This window comes from Lagopus muta, chromosome 3 (genome assembly GCF_023343835.1).
Source record: "Lagopus muta isolate bLagMut1 chromosome 3, bLagMut1 primary, whole genome shotgun sequence".
NCBI lineage: Eukaryota > Metazoa > Chordata > Aves > Galliformes > Phasianidae > Lagopus > Lagopus muta.
This window is the reverse complement of record NC_064435.1, coordinates 31086727-31110138: the sequence shown is the minus strand read 5'-3', so window position 1 is coordinate 31110138 and position 23412 is coordinate 31086727. Positions and strand designations below refer to the sequence as shown.

Here is a 23412-nt window from a genome sequence, read left to right as displayed (position 1 = left end):
GCAGGATGTGGACTGATAAGTTCTTGAATAAGTCACAAAATACGTTTTAAGCGCTGCTTAAATCTTGGGGAAGACTCACTCTAATTAGCAGTTCTATCCCTACAGGTCATGAGGTTCCCCTTGCACCTCTTCAGAGACACGCCAAGGAAACAGGCACTGAAGTTCGACCAGTGCCTGTGACCATCAGAATAGGATGCTCCTTAAATTTTGCTGTGGGGTAATGGTATTAGTAGCAACATTAGCCTTTTGCCTAGTGGCACAATGTCAAAAACATTCACTAGGAAACTAAAGACTAGGGTTTAGGGTTACCTTAGCCAAAGGGATTTTGAATACCAAGTGCCCACTTACCAGCGGTATGTTTTAACCATTGGGTCACAGAACCAAAGTGGAACCGCGTTCCCTACTTCCTACTGGAAGTGAGCCACCATGCACCAAAGAATATGAGAAGCTTGGTGATGGAGAACAAGCATAAAAAATGAGAGTGCAACTCCAGGTATGGCCACATTTCTAATAAGAGGACTGTAAGCCGCCTGTGTTCATGTGCAACTTGAGCTTCATTTCTTCTTTCTCTTTCTAGCACTGTCACAGCTGTGCTAACTGTGGATCTTCTGTGCTTTCCTGCTGCAAAGGAAATTCAAGTTCCCACCAATTCTTTCAGAACTGATGACTCTCACCAACTACATTTGGAAGAAAGTCGCATCGGGAGAATTTAAACAACTAAACTTGCTTTACTTGAAATAATAGCCCATTTAAAAATCTCTCAGTTTGGCAGTCCTGAGTATTAATGTCAATACCCTCAGTGTGAGTGACTTTTTCTTCGAAAAAGAAAGATTTTTTTGAAAAAAATCCCAGAATCTCATATGACAAACAAGAGTAATACATACATGTTAATGTAACATCTCTGTCCACAAGGAGTGTGATTACACTACTCATTTGTGCTCAGACTTGAATTCAGCATCTGCAGGGACTCAGTTTGATCAAAGTCAGGACAATAGATTCTTTATAGTTCAACCTCCAACCTAAAACTGCACAGAAATTGTGAGGAACAGTGAAGTAGATCAACGCCTTATGCCATTAAAATTCACTGGGATTTGAGTGTCTGATACTTTGCATGTTTTAAAATAAAATCCATCAAAATCAAGTTGCTTTATTCCTACTGAAGACCTACCAGGAGTTCAAGGAGCCAGGAACTTACTCGTTACCTAAAACATGTCCTGAGACAGCATTCTACAGCATAGCGACAAGACAGTTTTCGATGGAAGAATAAGTTGGGACTGCAGCTCAAAGAGCAACGCAGCATCATTAATCTTAAGAAAGGTTGGTGGAGGAAGAAAGGATTTCTTTATGAATGCATCTCTCAAGTTACATGGGTTTAATTATCTCACCACAGTAATACTGGATAAATTTGGCAAAAAAAAAACCCTGGAGACTATGGTCTGAATCAAGAAATCTCATATACAAAGACAGAAGAAAGCAGTACTTTAAGAACTTGGTTGTTAATTTTATATGAAGATGAAAAATAAAAAAAGTGTAATATATTTATGATAATAATCTATTGAGCCTATGCTTTACAGAAGTAAATCTCATCTCCTTTAGCCTGCTCTGTGTATTTCCTTGTCTATTAACTAAGACTTTGAGTCAAAAGCAGTTTCCTGTTAAACTAAACAATGATCAAACAATATTTGTACAACCCAGAATTATCATGCAATTAGCTACTACCTGTTCTTTAGACACCTACAAAATAAACATTTAATGCTTCACAGCAAATCCCATAAATAAGACTTCAGTGTCCTGCAAAGGCTTAAAATAGCAAAAGCCAAAATTAGTCTGAGGAGTCCAAGAGCGACTAGAACAGGTGCAATAAAGAAGCTATAGCAGAAAACCTTCAGTCCTGCTTAAAAACTGCCCCTCCATGTTCTAATACGTCAGCCACTTATGCAGTTAAAAATACAGCCATACGATTAGGTTTCATTATGCGTAGGGAAGAAAGTTATTTTCCTAAAACAGAGAGCCAGGAAGTGTTAAGACTGCTCCTGTAATCCCATTGCATTATGAATGTCTATTATATTTAGCATAAAGTTCTTGCTCAGAGTTTTTTTAGCATCAGGCAAATAGAGGTCTACTTTCCTAACATCACGGTAGTTATATTCCTTAATAACTGCATGTTAAGTGAACAAAGAGATGGAAGTAGAAACACACTGGGTAGTGTTCAGGCAAATGTAATGATAAAGGTAAAAACCAGGCTAAATGGTCTGTGCAGCTTAAAAATCTTGATCTACGATACAAAAAACTGGGAATATCATACACAGAACATTGGTACCTGTGCTTGTACCTGACCTAAGGCAACATGGGACATGTCAGACAAATCAGATGTGTGTACATAAGCAGACATTACAATGACATTTTTTACAACTCAGTCCTATTTGTTATCCAAATCCAAGACTATTAAGCTATTAATACTCAAACTACCTCACATTCAAGGTGAGATAGGAGCATGCAAGTTGGTACTGGGGCTAGAGGCTGCTAACAAACAATTAGAAATAACAGTATTGGTTTGCCATTAAGTCCTGATGAAGTCTCTATAGCACATTCTTTACATAGTATAACTAGAGGGTTCCTAAGACTTGGTAAAAAATGGATGATTTACCTCCCATTCACTAGAGTCAGTTTCTTAAAATCTATCAATTACTTTGGAACAGCTGATGAACGGTGACGTTGGCTCATGTTTTTATCCTTGTTTTTTACCTTGATAAAATTGTGACAGAGTCCTATTGCCCTTTCACAGAAGCTCTGGAATGATTCTAAACTTTGATTTTTGGATAGTAGAAAATAAGAATATAGAGATATACATTTGATGTATTTCAAGTGTTTTGCAGGTATTTTTCAAGTATAATGTCAGAAATAGGGATACCTACAGAATCAGTACTATACCTGACTGCACAAATGATTTTCAATAACATTCTTAAAGATGTAACATTCACAGAAAATATAATCTACAAATTTTATTAACGACTGCCACAGACTTTGCTGTAAATAACATTCTTAATCCAAATCAATGCAAATGGATGTCTTAAAGGTCTGTGTTTCATTCAGATGTGAGAAAAAACTTTGATTTAAATACGTGGATAGAAGAACTAAAAATTATAAGTCCTATATCCATGTTCTTAATGCACTCTCATGGGAAACCTGGAAAAAGAACAGCACAACTTCATACAGCACTTTCAGACAGTCTAATAGAAATGCTCGTTTAAATGTTATATATTAAATTTTGTGTACCCAAGTCATGCTTTCTCACTCTTTTCATAAGAATCAGAGTTTGTTTCTGTTTTCTATTGTCTAACAAATAGTATTTTTAAACTTTAATTGAAGATCTAATGCAGGTGCGTGCTTTCAAATCACAACAATTTGTCAGAATGAATATAAAGCAATGCAATTACTGAATAAAACAAAATAATTCTCTAATGCAGCATTAGAATTCTAATGTATCTTAATGTTCAGAACTGTCTGAAGAGAAGTACTCTAATCAGTTATTTTTTCCAGCAACTTTTCACTTCTAGGAAATGTATTCTACAGAGTCAAATGTATAGACACAGATGGAAAATATCATTGAAAAACATATTTTAAAATGTTATATTAAAAACTATCTCCTAAACTTGACATTCCCTTCTTACTGACACGCTGATAATAAGAGTAATGCAATTAGTGTGCTCCAAATGAAGCAGAGGGCTGTAGTAGCAGTAAACAGTAGTTAACGTGCTATACCTGATTGCTCCTCTGTCTTTCCTGATAACAAGCTCTAAGTTCACAGTCCTCATCCTGATTATTCTAGAAGGTCAATAAACAGCTGTTCAGGTGTGCTGCTTCGTTTCTTGATGTGAAAACTCCCTCAGCTCCAAACCATGATTTGGTCAGGATGCAACATAAGAAAAATAAGGACTACTTCTAACCCCTTATTTTCACCAGAGCTGAAGAAAATGTTCCAATTCAGGCTGAAATTCTGTGTGCTCACTAAACATTTATGAGCCTGACAGCTTTGTATTACCCTAGATAGGAGCCATATCTGTGAGATTTGAAAGGTTAAAGAGCTGATATGAGCTGTAATACAGATTTGCAGATTACAAAACCACTGTGAACATCTAGTTTGATCTGCACAAAACAGAATATAAGCTTCTTGCTAAACTAAAGGACGTAATTTTGGCAAAATGTTCTTTGTTGAACTACTCAGTGAGGACTGATGAAAACTGATGGTGCATTTAATTAATCTCATTAATAGCAATTTAAAATAAGACTTTTAATCTAAATCTGTCTAGCATCAACTTTCAGCTGCTCATTCTTTAAAATTGTACTGTAAACTATTTCAGGATGTGTACTTATAGAATGCGATTTAACGTGCCAAACAGATTTTCTGTCTCAAATCTTTCATTGTAATGAAAGTGTTTTAATCACTCTCACTGCACTTCATGGGACCTTCCTTTTCTTTTTTTCTTTTTTTTTCATTTTAAATCTCTGATTTATGAATATTGTATTTTGTTCCAGAAGTTGTTGCGTTAGTGCCAAAACCAGATAAAGCAGACTCTCATGTACTCTTGCTTAATCTTTCCTGTTGTTAAATCTAAGGATTATATTAACGCTTCTGATCAACAGCAGACTGAGAGCTCATGCTCAGTTACCTCTCCTGATCCTGATCTACCAGCCTTTTCCAGTTCCCATCCTGCATGGTCAGGCTCTACCAACTGCCTTTCAGTGTTTGAGCTTATGTTTTGCTGTACTGCAGATGATAATTAAATTTCATCTTTGCTATCTGGTGATTTGGATCAGTTTGTACTGGTTATCTGCTGGCTTCATTCTTTATCAGGTTCCTAGCTTCTCCGTCTTTTGCAAACTTTATGGGCAATACATTTATGTTCCCTTCCATGTCACTGGCAAGCATGTTAATAAAGCAGTGCAGCAGAATTAACCCAAGAACAGTCTCATCAGAATACCAAATTACTGATGTTTTCCAATTACTATTTGATAAACACCGGTCAGTCTTTTAAAATGATTTTAATGTAACATTTAGCCTTTGCATTACACTGGCTTTCTTGTCAGAATAAATAACTGAAAAGCAAATCAAATGATCTTCCTGATTGAAGGCATAATTCCTCTGCTTTTGAAGATGTCAAGCTTGTCTCACAAGATCTCTTACAATGCATGTTGGTTGGAAATTCTTTTACCTTTCATTTTGAAATTATTTATTAATGAAATCTGGTGCAACTCAACTGTTTTGCTTCAGCTCAGGGCTTGACTAACAGGATCCCTTAATTGAGTCACTCTGTTTATCCTATCTTAATAATGAGACGCTGGCTTTTTTTGTTGTTGTTTTTTTCAGGGGTACCAAAAATGATTCAGAGAAGCAATGCTTATTAATAAATAACAATATCACAATTATCTAGATCTCCTAATTTGCTGCAGGTTACCTTGGCATCTACAACTAACACATTCTTGAGTTTCTCTTGGCCAGAAACAGTTTCATAATCATTACAAGTTCTGAATTTGACAACTTTTTTTCCTTAACAGGGTATAGAAATTCTTATTAGTCTTTTCTCCATCTCAGCTGATAATTCCATTATTTCTAAACAACAATGACATTCAGATCCAAAGTAATCTGAATTATAGTATTAATTTTTTTTCTCCATTTTCTGACATTTCTCCATTTTCAGTTTTTCATATCACATTAAAATCCAAGTCTGGTTGGAAGCAGTTCATATTTTGGCACAAAACTGCCTGTTTTCAGAGCTACATTCAACACAGAGAGGAAAATCAGAATGTCTGGACTGGGTCAGCCAGCCAGCAGGGCAGCATCCCACCTCCAAGAGTAATTCAAAGCACCTTTAGAGAATGAGATCAGAGCAAGTATGTACAGGGATATTTCCCAAGTACCCTCCAGTCTCCAATGACTTGTTGCTCATAAACTTTCCAAGCTCTAGAGGTAGTATCTTTGTACTAACTACTCTCAATGGACTTTTCTTTAAATCACTCTGTCGTCTCTGGAGCTCACAAAGGCTTCTGGCAGCATTTTGCTGATGATGTTCTTTGGCCTGAAGCTCTAAAAATGCAACATATGCTGGCTGAACCAGAAAATACTGTATCATGTTAATAGAACGCCAAACAATTTGTCATTACAACTGGCTTGCAAAATTACCTTTATTTAAGAACACAGCTCCTGTGTTGATACAATTTACATTAAAATGTCCTATGAGTGTAAATGCAAGTTATACAACTCCTGACAACTGTCATCATTTCATTGCTCTGGCACGTGAAGAAGTGATGGAAAAAAATTCTTAAATTTCATTTTTTTTACAAGATTTTTGGAAGAAGCTACAGGATATACAGTAACTTTTACATCATGACAAGAGCCTAGCTGTGCAACTTCTAGTACTGCCAATTATCCACTAAGATACATCAAATAGTTTTGAAGAAAAAACAAGGAAAGATATTTATATTTGCAAATATGTATTTCAAGTAATTACACACTAATATAATTTTAGGCATAAACAATACCCTTGTATTTATGGATGCATTCAAGATTTATATTTCAAAACTTGTCTATATCTGGTTATATCAACTGTCCCTTCCCAGTTTTAAGGACTGGAATGTGTGCACCTCATTTCACTTTTCTACAGACAATTCTAGCTGGCAGACTGTATCCACACAAATATTTGACCAAAGACTGAGCTTTTCCTGTCCTTAGGCTGCAAAGCTCAGCAGTAAGAGGTAAAAGAGTGGTAAAGGTGAAAAGCTCTCTTGTACTCACCGAGCTGTTTACTACTTCTTTTTCCATGGCTGAATGTGACTCCTTATTAGCTGGATTCTTTGGTGCAGCAAATTCTGGTTTCTTAATTTTTGTGTCAGGTTTGTTTTCTTTGGCATCTGGCTTACCCCCAGATCTAGCAGGGCTTGGCTTCTGTGACTGTGGTAACCGTGCAACTGTTGATGGTGATGGGTTGATATATTCATCATCTTCTTCCCCAAGCTCCCGTGGAAGCATTGGTGGATTCATTTTTACATAATAACCATGGTAATGACCATGCAGCTCCCCATTCTCTGTGCTGACAGGATTGTGACGGGCTGAAAGCTTTGACTGGTGTTTCTCAGCCATTTCTTCCTTTAGTGGTGGTTTTGAATATAAAGGCTTGTTAATCATGGGTGTTATGTTCTCCGTGGCTAAAAGCCTTTTTTCTTGATTGAGTTTTGCCCCAGAAGCGGAGTTTTGCTTTTTCAGATGTTTTGAAGGAGAAGGCTCAGAAGGAAGTGGAGGGCTCTGCCTTGGACTTGCTTCTGGGGTTCGAGGTGGTGTAGTACCTTTTCGATAAAAGTGAGGTGACTCTTTTGGGCTAGGAGGTTTTTCCTGAACTTTGTCTTCAGATTTTTCTTTTACTTCCATTCCTTCTTGAAATTTTTGCTTGATATAATCAGGGCCTGGAAAATAGTGTAAGAAAAATATTACAGTTAAAACAAAAATAAGACTTCACAGTAAAAGTATTGCACTGGGATGTCAGACTGGATGGCCTTGCTAAATTACTGGGGCTAAGGGAGCGTTATCCAAAAATTCACTGACTTCTGTAGTGATTTACCCTAACTGACCCACTAGCTGAAGCTACTGTACTTCTGATAATTGTTGGAAATCCTTACTGATTCAGTTCAAAGATCTTACATCTTCAGGTTTGCAAATGGCCACAGGATAAAAATAATCTTCATGAAGTCCAAGGGACAAAAGACTGATTTACCTTACACCTCTTTCTCTCTTTCTTTTTCTTTTCTTTTCTTTTCTTTTTTATTTTATTTATTTATTTATTTATTTTTCCTGAGAACTATGCTTTCCTTAATTACTTTCATCTATTTAACTTACACCCTTACAATGATAGCATTTTTCTGACATGGAAGTATCCAGCATTCAGCATTAAATCTGTCTTCTACCCTTACAACCCACAGGAAATAGGGCTTGAATGCTTGAATCCCTTATTTTTCCATTTGTGTTCATGTCAGCTTGTCTTATACACTTATGTATGTGCCTTAAACTCACACAAGCTGGCTTTGTCTTCTTGAACAAATCACTTAAAATATGAAAACCCAAGTTAACACCTCTAGAGGGTAATACAGTTCTGCTTAGAAGCTAGGAAGACAAATTCTCTCACATTCAGTAGGGAAATACTTATAGAACAGCTGGTATGAAAGGATATTCTCCCAAATCCTACCAAAATACCCATGAGCACATTTATCACTAGACTCAGTGATCAAGGTGCATTTTTATGCTGTTGTTCACATAAAGGTAAGCAGGCTGAGATGCTTTGCTCCAGGTCTGTCTGATTCAATAGAAATAAAATTGTTGTAAATCTGTCTGTATAGAGGGCAACAGGCAACAATTTCTAAATTGCTTCCCAGAGGCCCCATACCAGATTCCAGGATCGAATCCTGACTGAAGTCAGATGCTGGGGAACTCTATTAAGAAATAACCTTTCTGTATCTTCAGGATGGCTTCTGCAAAACACAGTGCAACTATTTTTCTGCTTCTATCTTTGCCAGTATGTCTACTTCTCTCTGATTTCTTTATCTTCTGTAAGTAAGGCTTGTTTGCTTTTCATGTCAAACAAATTCTGTGTCCAGGGAAGAATGTCTGCACACATTTTCTTCCTTTGAATTTCTAGGAGACTCTAGCTGTGCGCGGCAGATACAGTGTTTTTACAGATGCCAGAATACATGCATCACTACATAGAGCTGAGATGAGAGGAAGGAACAAAGAGTAGCATGAAGTTTTCGGAAGTTATGAATCATCTGGTAAGGAAGCAAGTGCTGCTGAGAATGAGAATTACTTGGCAAGTAGTTGCTTTTGAGCAGGAGAATCACAAGGATTTCAGTATCTTTGAAAACCAGGGGTGAAAATAGGGAGTTGTGGAAAGAGACAAGTCAGGATTTGTTCTCAAACGATGTTTGAGGGGACTCTTTGGTAAGCCTGCATTCTGTAGCCTTCTGATAAAAGAGAAAGGCAGAAGAACATAAAAGTCACCATATATCAAGTCAGTTACAGTCGCAATTCACAAATTTTCCATTTTTGCAGAGATGTATAAGGTAATGCTGAGGTTTTTAACATACACAAACTTCAGTTTTCTTCTCTTTTGCAGGAGATAAAACTAGAGGTATAAAGAAGAAAGGGTACTTAGAAGAGCTCTGCCTAACATTTAAGCCCATGCCACGGAACTGTTAATTTTTAATAACTATTTATTACAGACATCTACACCTATGTTCATGTTACATTCCTCCCTCTGGCTGGATGAGAGCATCCCAATCTAGAACACTCTTGTTTCAGCATTATAGCGTTACTCAAGCAGCACCCGAACTGATCTTGCCTGTACCCCCTATAGCACACTGCTGCATCTCTGCTTCTGACCTACCCAGAAAATTCACATCCTGCCACAGCTCTCCAGTACCCAACATATGTAAAGATGTGATATCTGTCAATATATCACAGTGCTTGGACTGAAGGTATTTTGATCAGAAACACACCTGAGTCACACAAATGTCAGTCTTCTCCATTGTTTCCTATGATCTACAAAAACCTTCCAAAGTTGGACATTTTCCTCCTGTGACCTCCAGACTATACTGCAATTTCTGAAACAAGTAGGGAACCAGGTACTGGCTGTCCATGTCTCCATGCAGAAGGAAAACCAAAAAACAAACAGGCTAAAAGTGATATATTTTTACTGGGTATATGGCAATATTTGATGCTAAAAACACTGAGCTCAACTAAATGAGGCTGTAGCCTCTGTATCAAAGTTAAGCCTGAGAGAGTCTGATCAGACACTGAAGAATTGCTTCAGTTTAACGCAGCAACCATCCTCCCGCCCCCAAACCTTCAACACATCACATATGGCTATCAGAGATATATCTCTTGCCTCCAGTCCTGCCAGGCATATCTTTCTGTTACTTACATTCTTGGCTCTGTTCTGATGTTAGCTTTGGAGACTGGCCAAGGACTCCTTTTTTAAAATCTGTTCATTGTATTCAGTACAATCAGATTATGCACCTGTCTGAACCATTGACTCCAAGCAGAAAGAACAGTTTCCATTCTTTTCTGAGGACTAAGAATGCTTGTCAGGATTTAGCAAGCCTCCATTGTTAAAGGCATTATCTAACAATAGAGACATGGACAACAGAATCCTCCTTTTTCTTCTGCATAAGTGCACTCTACAGCACAAGTCTAAAGGAGCCAGGGCCAATGGAGTTTGGAAAGGGAGTCATTAATTCTTGATCCAACAAGGTGGCTCAGCTGCTTGTTCCCTAAAAGAATAGGATTTGAGGCTGAGAAGAAGTTAGGGTTTATCTACTTAGCAAATAAACATGGAGTTATGCTTTTCAGTTTCTAGTTCAAGCAACCAGTAGATATATTCCTATGATATTTCTGTATACCTAAGAACTGGTCTGGAAAGCAGATCCAGTAAGTTTTTTCTAACCAAGTAAAGATAAGCTTTGTAGAAGAACCTGTCTATTTTCCCACGGTGATTTGCAGGTTCTGCTACTGCCTTCTTAAAACTGACAGACTTTTGCTGCTCAGTGTTAGTTATTAGGCAGCTTTTGGGTCATACAGCTGTGATTCAAGTTGAATGGCACTGCTGAAGTGAGAGTTAGACAGAAGCTTACGGAAATAGCTTCTGAAAACCCAAGGACTGTGATTATGTGTGATATATGTATGTGAAGGTGGAAGCTGCTCTGCTTGAATAGCACTTCACAGAATCATAGAATATCCCAAGTTGGGAAAGACCCACAAGGATCATTAAGTCCAAATTCTCGACAACACAAAATTCAAACCCTATGTCTGAGAGCGTTGCCCAAATGCTCCTTGAACTCTGACAGGTTTGGTGCCATGACCTCTGCCCTGGGCAGCCTGTTCCAGTGCCTGACCACCCTCTGGTGAAGAACCTTTCCCTAACACTCACCTGAACCTCCCCTTACACAGCTCCATGCCATTCCCTCAAGTACTGCTGCTGCCATCAGAGAGCAGAGATCAGCTCAGTCCCTCTGTTCCCCTTGTGAGAAAGCTGTGCACTACAATAGGGTTTGACCTTCAGCCTTCCCTAAGTTGAACAAATGTAATTTACTGCAGTAGGTGAGTTGGGCTTCGGTTTGGTTGCGGACATGCTAATTGTTCTTCTAACACTAGAATTTCTTGTGGAGTTCTTGTGTAACACGTCCTTCCTCCTGGAAGGTCTCCAGTAATGATGTGACAGCATGGCATGCCCTGAAAATGAGAAGAGAAGGGTGGCCTGGTTCTGCCACAGCATTTTTAGAGAGGTGACAGCCACATGCTTTCCCCCATAGCCTAGTGAGGTATACATATTGGCAGCAGGGCACTGTTTCAGGACTGTGGCTCAAGCAATGTCTAAAAATGTCATCTTGCAGGATGGTGCAAATGCAGCGTTTCCCAAGAAGGCTAAGAGACCTTGTGTCTTATCAGACTGGAATGAAATCTCAAGCTCAAGAAGGATTGCAGAATGTACCTTGGATAGTGAGAAAAAACATGTAGATATATATTCTTATATTTCAGCTACAAGCTGTGCTCTTGCCTATTCAATGTAGGTAGTTCCAACTGATTTTGGCCGGTGTGAAGAAGAAGAGATGGGGATACAGGAAAAGGTTGGAACTGAGGGAGAGGATGAATTCCGGAGGTGGTGCAAGTACCAGGATTCCTTACAGTAGGCTGATGATCCTTCAGGGAATATTTCTGAATTTCAGTCGTTATGTATAACACAGTAATCTGCCAGAAATCTAATTTCCATAATTCAACATGCTTTTGCCTCACTTCAGTATGATCTATATCCTCAAAATTATTAAAGTAATTTTTTTTTTATTTGTCAAAACAGGTCTATATCGTAACATATCAGCCATTTTGGTGTTTTGTGGCAAGAGTGCCACAATGCATTTTCAAGTGACCAAAGAACATCTATTTTACTTTCTATTACCAAAAATAAATAAGTTCTTTACCATTATACAGAATTAACATGTACTAGAATACTGAATTAAAACAGTATTAGGTAAACTAAAATATACTATATTCTAGCACATTTTAATTCAACGTAGCACTAAATTCTCTGAGAATTAATATGTTGCATCCTAGTCTTTTGCAGCTTTTCATGTACTCCAGTATAAAAAGGGACTCAGGCAGCAGACATACAGATTTGAAAGCTTTTCCTTGAACCCAATTACTTAGGATAGAATTCTGTTGATATCAATAAATAATCTCCACAGGAAGCCTTTTCACGGTGCCAGATATGTTCCTTCAGGGAGAGAATGTTGTGCAAAACTTCACTAGGACATAAGGTCTCATTCTGGGGGGAACAGTTTTTTCTTAGCTATGTTTAAGACACTAAGCAATACAAACGAGAGCCTCTCACCATAACAGGGCAGTGGACGCCTAGTCTGCAGTCCAGGACTACGTGTGATTGAAGCAGGTTCTCTAAAGCTCTATAGGTAAGTGCAGGCTATATAGAACCTGAATGCCTCTGGTCATCTTGGTTGATTGGTACTCCACCTGTAAACTGCCTGGCTCCTGTGCAAGAGGTACAGCATCCTTCGTCTCCTCCTGCTCTTATTTCTGAAGGCCAAACCATAACCTTTAAATCACTTAAAAGGGATTTGGATGGAAAGCACTGTAATTACACTCTCTGCAAAAACGCTAACTTGAGAATTACTTGGCATTTCCTGTGAGACTTTGCTTAATTAGGTCATCATAACTTGCATAACTACATTTAAAACCTAGAGGTTGATGTGTTCTTTACCATAGAGACTGATTTTGTTCTTGAGACAGGCCTTCTATATTTGTTTTTCAAACTGTCCCTGCAAAATTTACTTAATTGTCTGTGGTAACAAGATTGAAGTTCTTCCACTGGTCACTGAAGTTAGATGCTGCAGTCTTTATGCAACCTTCAGTACATACTACTGATGGTAATTATCTGAAGAGATGCCTCAAATCTGCCAACATTAGAGGCCCCTTTTTTAACTTCTACAATACAAGAAAATATTTGTTCTGAGAAGTTCACAGTCTAAAACTATAACACGACAACAAAAGAGAAAGAAATTATTAGTTATGAATAGATTTGTTTCCTTATTTCCTTATTTCCATGAGTGCTACTCATTACATCCTAGTGTAAAATCAGGCCATAATACTAGTGAACCAAATCTCAAGTCTTTTGTTTCTAAAAGCACTGTAGTAAAAAAAAAAATGCTGTTTTTAACAGAAATTGCTATATACGGTTTGAGAGATAGAAAAGTGAAAATCACTTGATTTGCTATCTTCTGATGTGATCAATAGTTTTCTGAAGTATCACCACTGGCAATAATATGTGTGACCTCATCAGATTTGCTACTTTGATGAACACCCATAAAGATCAATTAATACAGTATATATTTTTTCCCTGCAATTATTCAAAATTGGATTTTTCACAGCAGGACACCTATTTTATAATTATTCCTCAGTATTCAGCATAGAAACTAGGTGAGGGAAATATAATAATTTATCGGTCTGTTAGAAGAAGAGATTCAGTGAGTCACTAGGAAAGTGCAAATAACTATATTCAGTAAGATTTATACAGAGTTTTTTATTATTGCTTCATTGCGGATATGTGTAGGGGGGGGGGGGAAAGAACTATAATTAAGGTCACTAGTACTTCCTCTGTTTTATTCTTAATTTTCTAAAGGTTATGCTTGTTAACAGGAAAAAAAAAAAAGCTTTTAACTGGTAGATCGCTGGCTTGAATTCAGCCCAAATGAATGGACGGTTATGCAATGTCATGTGTAGAATGTGTTGATGAACTCAGCAGAGCGTAGCTATGGTTATGGCTTCAGCAATGCTTGGCAGACGGGTCAGCCATCTTGGCAGGCTGCAGTGGGACAGAATGGGCCTGGAGTGTGATCGAGTGGGATTACAGTCATAGAGAAACTGGTGACTATAATCCAAGGTGCTCAAAGAGGCGTAGGGCTCTCCAGGATTATAGGTTCTGACTTACTTAGATACAGTAGTTTAGGATGTTATCGCCCCAGATGTCTGCAGCACCTCTGTGACGATTATAGCATCTCAGCAGCATGACATGGGAGGGAACAGCTTTTTAAAGGCTTGGAGAAATGTGGAAAAATATGTGAGATGTCTGGTTCTCAGACAGCAAGAAGGCATCTGACTTGATTGTCAGTTTGGAGGTGGGATTCTCCTTGAAAAAAATGCCGTATTCCCAGTGATGCACATATATATTTCTAATAATTCCTTAATTCAGAATATTCATACTGTTAAAATTACTGTTTCCTCAAGCGATACTCCTGGTAGCTTCTTTTCTCTGACTGCACTGGAGGCAACAAGGGAAACTAACATGTGCCAACACTCACTAGATCCAAGAATGTCATGTAGAATGATGCCTACGTGCATTTATTTTTTGGACCTGTTGTGATTTGATCTGGCAGCCTGCTGTCCTTCAAGTCATGTACTACCAATGTGACCTCAGAATGTAACACGGATAGTACATAATAACATGCTATTGCTACAACCTGACAAAAGCCACATTATCAATCAGGGATGTAAAAGATAGAATACACAAATGGTTCAATTACAAATAATTTTTAAAGGTAGCATCATTAAACAATGCAGCTGTAAATGCAACTTTCCTTCCTTAAATAGGTAATCATTGGTGAAAATCGGAGAAATTGCTCGCTATTTGACTTTTGTACAACTTCAAACACTCAAATTGCTCTTTATCAACTACTTTATCATGTAGTAGCATAAATACCCTTTACCATGCAGTAGCATAATTTCCAAGTAGATTAATACTGGAAATACCTGCCAATACTTAATTTTCCTGATTTTGACATAAAAAAAAAACAATGTGTCCTTCTAAAAGCCTACATCAAACACTTCCTGTCACAAAGATCAAGAGTGTTGAGTTATTTATTTACTGGACACGCATACAGAGATGTGTACACACCTGGCCAAACTGAAGGGTAGTTCTTAAGCTTCTGTGTTTACTCTGCTCTGATGTTTGCACAGCAAAAGACTGCAGCCTATGAATGGATGACTATATGAGTATCACACAGAGAGCTTGATTCTCATTTTAAAAATGTATTTGTCGAAAAGTTCGTGGCGTTATCTTATCTCACAGTGCTGTAAGAAATCTCTTGAAAACATTACAGCATCTACTTAATCTACTCAAGCACCTGGACTTAGTAACTGCAATGACAAAACAAACAAACAAATAAACAAAAAAACAACAAGGAAATGCACTTCCAGCAAATGGTCCAAATCATATGCAGTATCACAAACTTTTGAGTCTAGAAGTGCAATGACAGAACAGAAACATCAATGCCATTCCGATCTGTGAGAAACCCAGACAGTTAGCAGTTCATAGATAACTGAATTTGAGTCATTCTGTAATGAAGATATCTGAATATAACAGATAAACAGCATGTTTTTTCATTTTGTATTCCCCTACATTTTCCAATAAAGAATTAAAAAAAATCAAGAATAATCACTTAAAGCAAGCTTTCTTTCCTCAAAAGGTTTCTAACTGCATCATTATGGAGTAAACACATGTACACTTGAAAGATTTGAAGGCAGGAAAGAATAGTCTACCAAATCTCAAGAAGTGACTGCTGTCAGCACTAAGAATAATCTGTATTGACTGTCCAATCTCTGCTTCATTTCTCTGGCTGTTTTAATAGGTGACTACAGTTGCTGTAAAATTTGTAGAAAGAGACACAATTCATAATTGTAATTGCATAGTAGATTGTAGCATGTAGACTCTTACTTTTAGACTCTTTCCCACTAGAAACATGAAACAGATTTATCCCACCTGATAGACAGCAGTATGAGTGCTGTGCGTCACCTGACTGGGACATCAGCTTATGCGTATAGAAATTGCTCATGACCAGCAATCTTAATTACTGCATGGCTTTCTTTACTTACCCCAGCTCACTGCTGATGAATACTGACAGAACCTGTTTTACAAGACTGTATGTAGTTGGCATACAGCTCTTGTATTTAGAACAGGCTTCATTCTTACTGGTTGACAATGTACACTTTGTACTTAAAGTGAATGTTTGCAGTTAAATAACACATGTGCTATAATGCACCTGTATTCTTTGGAACCTGCAGACTGTTTAATATGAACTAACTGAGAAAGCACGTTTTTAGCTTTTCCACAGAAAAAAAGAGCCTACTTCAGCCAAGCTGCACAGAGGCATGAGGCAGACTGAAGCCTAGAGTCAGCATATGTTTCACCGTCATCACTAAGAAGAGTATGTGAACCTCTGTTTGTGGGAATCCATTTTCTGAAAACTGGAAAAATGTCACTGGAAAATTTAGCAAATGTTAACTACAGCAGTGGTGTTTTCAAGCTCCTTTATATTGATCATAAAAGATGTGCAGAAGTGAAAAGCTGTAATTCTGTTATCATCACAACTGCATATTCTCAGAAGAGATTAATTGCAGAAAAAGCCTGCTATTAATAGTCCTTTTTACCCAGTAGAACCACATTTCTTTACATTTTTCCCAGGCTGTCCACACCTTCCTTGCATGATGATGCCCAAAGTTAGACACAGCATTTCAGAATGTCACTTGCGTCACGCAGAAAAGGGACTATTACCCCTCTTCTCCATGACGTGCTTCTTCTCTATATGCAGACTGGAATAGTATCAGCTGCTTCTCCCCCTGTATCACATTTCAAGAGCATGGCTACCAATCTGCTCGATGGGGGTTTGGCAACTGACCTCAACAGGAGCAGGTTCACATCTCATCTCCAACTGGCTGAGTCTGCCAGTCCCTAAGGGCTTCTCATAGCGTTTCTAAGGAACAGGTCACTGTCTTCATCTTAAATACTAAGTCCAGTAATACTACTAACTAATTTGGTAAGTAATTACTAGTGTGAATAATAGCTTTCTCCTAGATGTGAAATATTACTGAGACATTTGTTATATTCTGTTGCAGCTTGTGATTTCAGCATATCACTTCATTAGTACCTTTTCATTTAAATAATATTGTTCACCACACTATAAAAATACACAACACACTACCCATGATATTTGGGTACTCGGTGAAGACTAGGATGAAACGACTACCAATTTCTATGTCATTTTATTAGACTTCTCTCTCCTTGCTATTTTTCACTTCCTTTTTTTTTTTTTTTTTTATTAACAATCAGCAATTCTCCTCTTAGAATCAGGTAGGAAAACTACCTAGACACAGCTCATCTTCCTTTTGAAAACATGAAATCAGAAAACACAACATATTCAATGAAGTTCAGAATCAAAACAGGGCTGATTTGGCTATTAAGCTTTATATTAAAAACAAAATACTTATGGCTCTGTTATTTATTGTTCTCTTAGTAGATTCTCCCCTTTTGCATAGCCTTTCTATTCCACGTTAAAACATGTTCCCAGTGAGACTTTGGAATAGATTGTTGAAGATACGTCAGATACACTGCCTCTTGAGCCACATACAAACACGTAGGAAAGAGCAGGCTTTTCTTCCTTGCACTGTTTTATTCTGAACACTATTCTATTTTAGCAGTAATAAAAGAAGCAGCCTGGCACTGAGGTGCATTAAAAGGAGTATGGCCAGAAGGAGCCATGGGAGGAGATTCTCCCCCTCTACTCTGCCCTGGTGAGGCCGCATTTAGACTACTGCGTCCAGTTCTGGGTCCCCCAGTTCAAAAAAGATGGACTCCTAGAAGGAGAACAGAGGAGGGCTACAGAGATGATTAAGGGCCTGGGGCGTCTCCCTTATGAGGAAAGACTGAGTAACCTGGGTCTGTTCAGCCTGACATCTCAAGGGAGGTGGGAGGCAAATGGATGACGCCAGGCTCTTCTTAACGGTGTGCAGCGATAGGACAAGGAGCAATGGCCTAAAACTTGAACACAGAAGTTCCATACAAACATGCAGAAGAACTTCTTTATGGTAAGGATGATGGAGCACTAAAACAGATTGTCCAGAGAGGTCCTGGAGTCTCCTCCTATGAAGATATTCAGGACCCATCTGGATGCCTACCTGTGTGACCTATGGTAGTGCAGCCGCTTTAGCCTGGGGGATTGGACCCAATGACATCTCTTCCAACCCCTGCTATTCTGTGATTCTGCAATATACATCCAGTGTTTAGGTTCTAGACATCAGTACTCATGCTTGTGAATTGTGTGCCATTCAGATTCACTACTGGGAAGATATGAAAAAGATGTCACAAAACAACTGAGATTACATTTGAATGACTTATATATGGAAAGTGACGTGGAAATAACTAGACAGTGTTTTGGACTCTGCTCATTTTAGTTACTGATTTATGCACTGCTGTCTTAAAGGGATATTTACTTGCTACTGTGATTTATCACATCATATGATTACATCAGATTTCATTTATCCATTTGCAGTTGTAGAAATTTTGAAAATATGAACTTGAAAGACACAAAAACAGGAGCAAAATAAAGGGATCAAAAATACACTACTTTTAAAATATGAGGTTTTATCAATTTTCATGAAAGGTAAAGAGTTAATTCAATATTTTCCAATATTCAGGATCAATATATTGTAAAAACACAGAATCAGAGAATGGCTTCGTTTGGAAGGGACCTTAACAGTCATCTACCTCCAACTCCATTGCTGTGGGCAGGGCTGCCACCCACTAGATTAGGCTGCCCAGGGCTCTATCCAACCTTGCCTTGAATGCCTCCAAAAACACAGCAATATTCACTAAGCTGCTTCAAATTTCTAGAAAAACTGATTTCTTACATCTAGCAGTAGAATCATTGAAGAACATAAGAACGTTATGAGTCTGAAGTTGGCTAAGTGAACTGACTGCTGCACTGGAAATGTCAGAACCATACACATTCAACAATCAGTTTAATTCTGGTAAAATTAAGGCATGTGATCTCTTTAGTCTTCCATCCTATTCAGGCATCTTTCCAAATATATTACTGAGCTTTTGTATTTTAAGATAAATAATCATGCCACTCACCTTCCTGACATAATGTCAGTTCTCCCTTGATCTCTAACATCTAAGCTAACAACACTAAACTCTTGGTTTGCAATATTCCCTTACAGAGAATCACAGATTACTCTGTTCCATGTTCCTCTTACTTTTCTTCTTACACTCTTCATCCTGTCTAAACTCATAAAAAAAAAAACAAAAACAAACAAACAAACCCAAACTACCAATTCTATGCTGGTTATGTTTCATCTCCAGATTTGCCACCTGTTTAGATTAAGATCTGAGTAAATAGCTGTAACAAGACTAAAATTCAGAAATCTTCACCCTCTCCAAATTTTCACCGTGATCTTGTACAGCATTCTAAAAAATACTACATTTGTCTACATTACTCAGGTCTATAATCTGAATCCCATAAATCTTTTTTAGATCTCTCTGTCTCTAAACTCTCTCTACTTCTGCTGTATTGCAGATTTTCATGGAATAAAATGTTCTGCATGTTAGGCACTGGCAAATACGGAATGCAGCTGTAAAGATCTTTTTTTTTTTCTAGCGTTCTGCCATTTCCTCTGAAATACATCTCTTACTCCCCATTTCCTGTAAAAACAAAATCAAAGGAGCCCACAGTTCAGCAACAAGTGTTAATTGATGTGGTCAAGTAAAACTGAATGCACCAACAACCACTGTGTAACCCATATCATGTGTTTAAAAAATAAAAATAAGACCCTTTTTCAATATAATTCAAATATGCACCAGTGTAATAGAATTTTAAAATAAATTACCATCCGCTAGTGAAATTTCACACCATAAGAAACGTTTTCACAGTATAGATTTTGTTGAGCTGAACTTCAACGTGGAACAAATATTTATGATGCAGTTATAAATAGCGTTTATAATGGAAATGTTGACTGCTGTGATAATACTCCCATGTGATAGACCCTAATTCATCTTGTCCTTGGCTAATGGACACTTGGACAGACCAACATAGAAATTTAATGGAGCAGGACAGTAGTGGTCCAGTTCTGTGTCCTGGAGTTAGTGCTTCTTTTTGGGGGCAAACGAGTAATTTTGAACAGGAAAAAGGAGGCAGTTAAAACTCTAAGGTAGCACTGACCTCCTTCTTTCATACTTCCCACAGTGGCAGCTCAGAGAGGTATACCTAAGGCTAGCTTTTAAGAACGTACTTGTCAGTCCAGCTAGCTTTGCAGACAGATTTGATAGCCTTTACTAGGCAATCCACAAGTTGTATCTACATGTAAATTAACTAGTTCAATACTTAATAGAAGCCTGACAAAATTACAGTGATTTCAATTGCTTTACTTCTCTACAGGAAATTGGCTCTCTGTTATTAGCTTAAACAGTTAATTATGAGCTCTTTCCTCCCCCCCTAAGTAAGTCACTTCATTATGTCACTCAAAATCATGTTGGAAAAACTGAGAAAGCATCCTGCAAAAATGAAATTGGTTCATTTGCAACCTCTCCTCCCTTTGCTTTTTCTCAAGCCTGCTCTTTGTCCCAGGTGCATTCAGGAGGTCTGGGGAATAAGCTGAGCCAAGCATGTGTGTTTGTCAGTGCGGCAGGATGGGTGCATAAAGCCAAGTCCTCACACTGAGCAGGACAAAAGATATGAGTGGGGACACCCATATCTGGGACTTGACAGGACTGGTGATAAATTTGGAAGTCATGTGGCTAGCCAATAGTTAGAAAAATAAAGAACAGAACAAGAATAATGCTTGAAGCCCACCTTTTCTTTTAGCCCATCTTATTACTTTGACTATCAGATACAACTCCAGTGCCTTTATATACTGCTGTATACAGAAGAGTAAAAAGAAGATGGAAGAAATAAATTGTAGAGAAGAGGTGTCACAGGAAGAATCTAGACTACAGTTGCATGAGCATGATGTAGCAGTATGTCAAATCACTTAAAAAACTGAAGAGACTTTTATATGACTAAGAATAACTAGTGAGCTTCCTTACCCTTTAAGGCACAATCTGATAGCATAGCTGGTAACTCTAATCAGGGAAAAATGTTCACTGTAATTGGCTTCTTAAATAAAAATATCTGGCCCCATCCACATGCGCTTAGCCAGAACATTCCTGCTAATTAGCACCAGGAAGAAATCTCTCCTTCCTGTCCATATGGAGTTTGCATTTAGTGAACTGGAGGAGATGGAGACGACAGAGAGAAGGAAGATGGGGAGGATGTGCTTTCTTCCGCGATTACAGACATCAACATCTGGTCAAAAGAAAGTTTAAAACACAGTTTCTCTTTAAGACATTATTTCTTTTAGAAATCAGCAAAAATTTCCTACTGCTTGAAATGCTTTTATTTCTGAAACTTTATTGCAAAATGTGAAGTAATACTATTTCTGTAACAGTACCCTAACATTATAGGAAATAATGGTGCTAAATACTAATAATTCTTTTTACTAGAAAATTTTCATTTGCTGTTCATATATTTCATCTAAAATTCTGTTCACCTCTCTAGCATGGGTTAACCGTTAAATTGCTTCTTGATTGCTGTCATGCCTTGCTCAGGAGGTCAAAGGCTGGAAGAATTTTCTGGTGAGCAGTGTGTATTCTTCAAGCAGTTGGTTGGCTTGACAAATAATCTGCCATAAAACAATTCAGATTTGAATTTTCAGAGCTAAATTGCTCCATGGTAAAGTGCCCAGACTCTTACCCTGCAGCAAAGTAGTTTTACCCTCTTTCATGTAATCAAATGTTGTTCATTCAAACTGAATGAAAGAACAGCATACATTTGCTGCAGGATATGCATGCATACAGACAATTACAGCTTAGCTGTCCAGCCTGTGTAAGTTCATACTTTAGTTTACCTCCTGACAGCATGTTTACAAGAGTAAATGCTAGAGATGCCTTGTAGAATTTAGCATAAATAGGTCAGTCACATCCATTAAACTTGTTCAAGATTAGAACAATCTTCCCCCTTTTTACTGGGTGCCAAAAGCCTTTCTTTTCTATTACATCTTCCATTAGTCATTTACCCTTCTCTAGGCTTTAACAAGTGACACAAAACAGCCTTTATTATTTTTCTCTAAGCAAAGAAAATCTCAAACTGTCCCTAGATGACTCCTTTGAATGAGAAAATGGCTCAGGTTTCATTTGTTTCCTGTCCTGATATGCTCTTTTCTGTCACATCTGCAAGTTTAGTGATGCCTGGAGGAAACAAACAGGTCAGCGCTGGCATTTCTCAAAATTTGTTTTATTTGGTAATAAAGAGGCCTGTAAAGTCTGGTTTCTATAAGGACTGGAACACTTGTTCAATCTATGAAGCCTTGTGGGTAGCACTCTGCAAAGATATGCCATGATTACATCTATCAATCACTAGCCAAATCTGTTCCACAGCTAAAGTAGAAGTGAAATTTTTCCTGAGTCCCAGCTGAACAAGCTTACATGAAACAGCTCCTTGTAGGCTTACGACCACTTAGACTATGGCTTAGATCTTTCCAATCATATTTGCTTTCCCAATATGCAAATATTAAGGTAATTATTTACTGGCAAACTAAATTTGAAGATTTCTGTAGTGCTTCAATCTTCATGATTCAGACTGACACTATTATTCGTACCTACTGAATGCTACTTTGCTTCCTACCACTTTGTTCTCATTTCAATCTCATTTAGAGCCACATTAAAAAGCTAGAACCTCTTGGCAGTTCTTGATGAATGTTTTAATGAACGTAATATGAGAGAGAAAAGCAATTGGGAAGTGAGAACTGCCATGGTACAATGATTTATGAATATTCACTGTAATTATAAATTGTGTATAATACTAGGATATATAGCCCAGAGTGTCTCATATTAAAAATCTGAAATTTGAGAGCTTTATCAAAGATTTTCACATTTATTCAAATGCCCCTAGACCTTAGATAATGCAGAAATCACTTCTTTAGACAGAGAAAAATGCTCAACTTCTTTACAGAAAAGTGTACGTACTTTAAATTTTCTCTCTTTCTTGTTGATTTGCTACATACATTTACTCCTTACTGACAGCATACCTCCTGATCACTCAAAGCTCTTTAAGCTTAGGGAGAAAAATTACATTTTCCCATCACAAGTTATTTTCAAGAAAACTTAGCACAAAGGAAAACTTCTGATGAATTTCTTGGTGTTGCATTTCATACCATCATGTACTTTTTTTCTCGAGTCCCCTAGTCATTTCTTTATCTCAGGGGCTTAGCAGCTTTGAAATACTTTCAATCCAGGTGCTTTAACACCGTCATTTCTATCTTCAACCAAGTTCTCCTTTCACAGGGTCTCTACTATTAGTTCTTAGCCTGGAACAGGCTGCCCAGAGAGGTTGTGGATGCCCTGTCCCTGAAGGTGTTCAAGGCCAGATTGGATGAGGCCCTGGGCAGCCTGGTCCAGTATTAAATGGGGAGGTTTGCCCTGCATGTGGCAGGGGTTTGGA

The 23412-nt window shown here is 37.9% G+C and overlaps 1 protein-coding gene across 6 annotated transcripts in view; it reads right to left on the bottom strand.

Moving 5' to 3' along the window:
• JPH1 (junctophilin 1) overlaps positions 1 to 23412 on the bottom strand; it is an 85748-nt gene that overhangs the window by 7618 nt on the left and 54718 nt on the right. For all 6 annotated transcript variants that reach the window (XM_048938637.1, XM_048938638.1, XM_048938632.1 and 3 more), the window contains exon 4: positions 6794 to 7458. In XM_048938637.1, coding sequence (XP_048794594.1) covers positions 6794 to 7458 — 665 coding nt within the window. The remainder of the gene's footprint in view (positions 1 to 6793; positions 7459 to 23412) is intronic.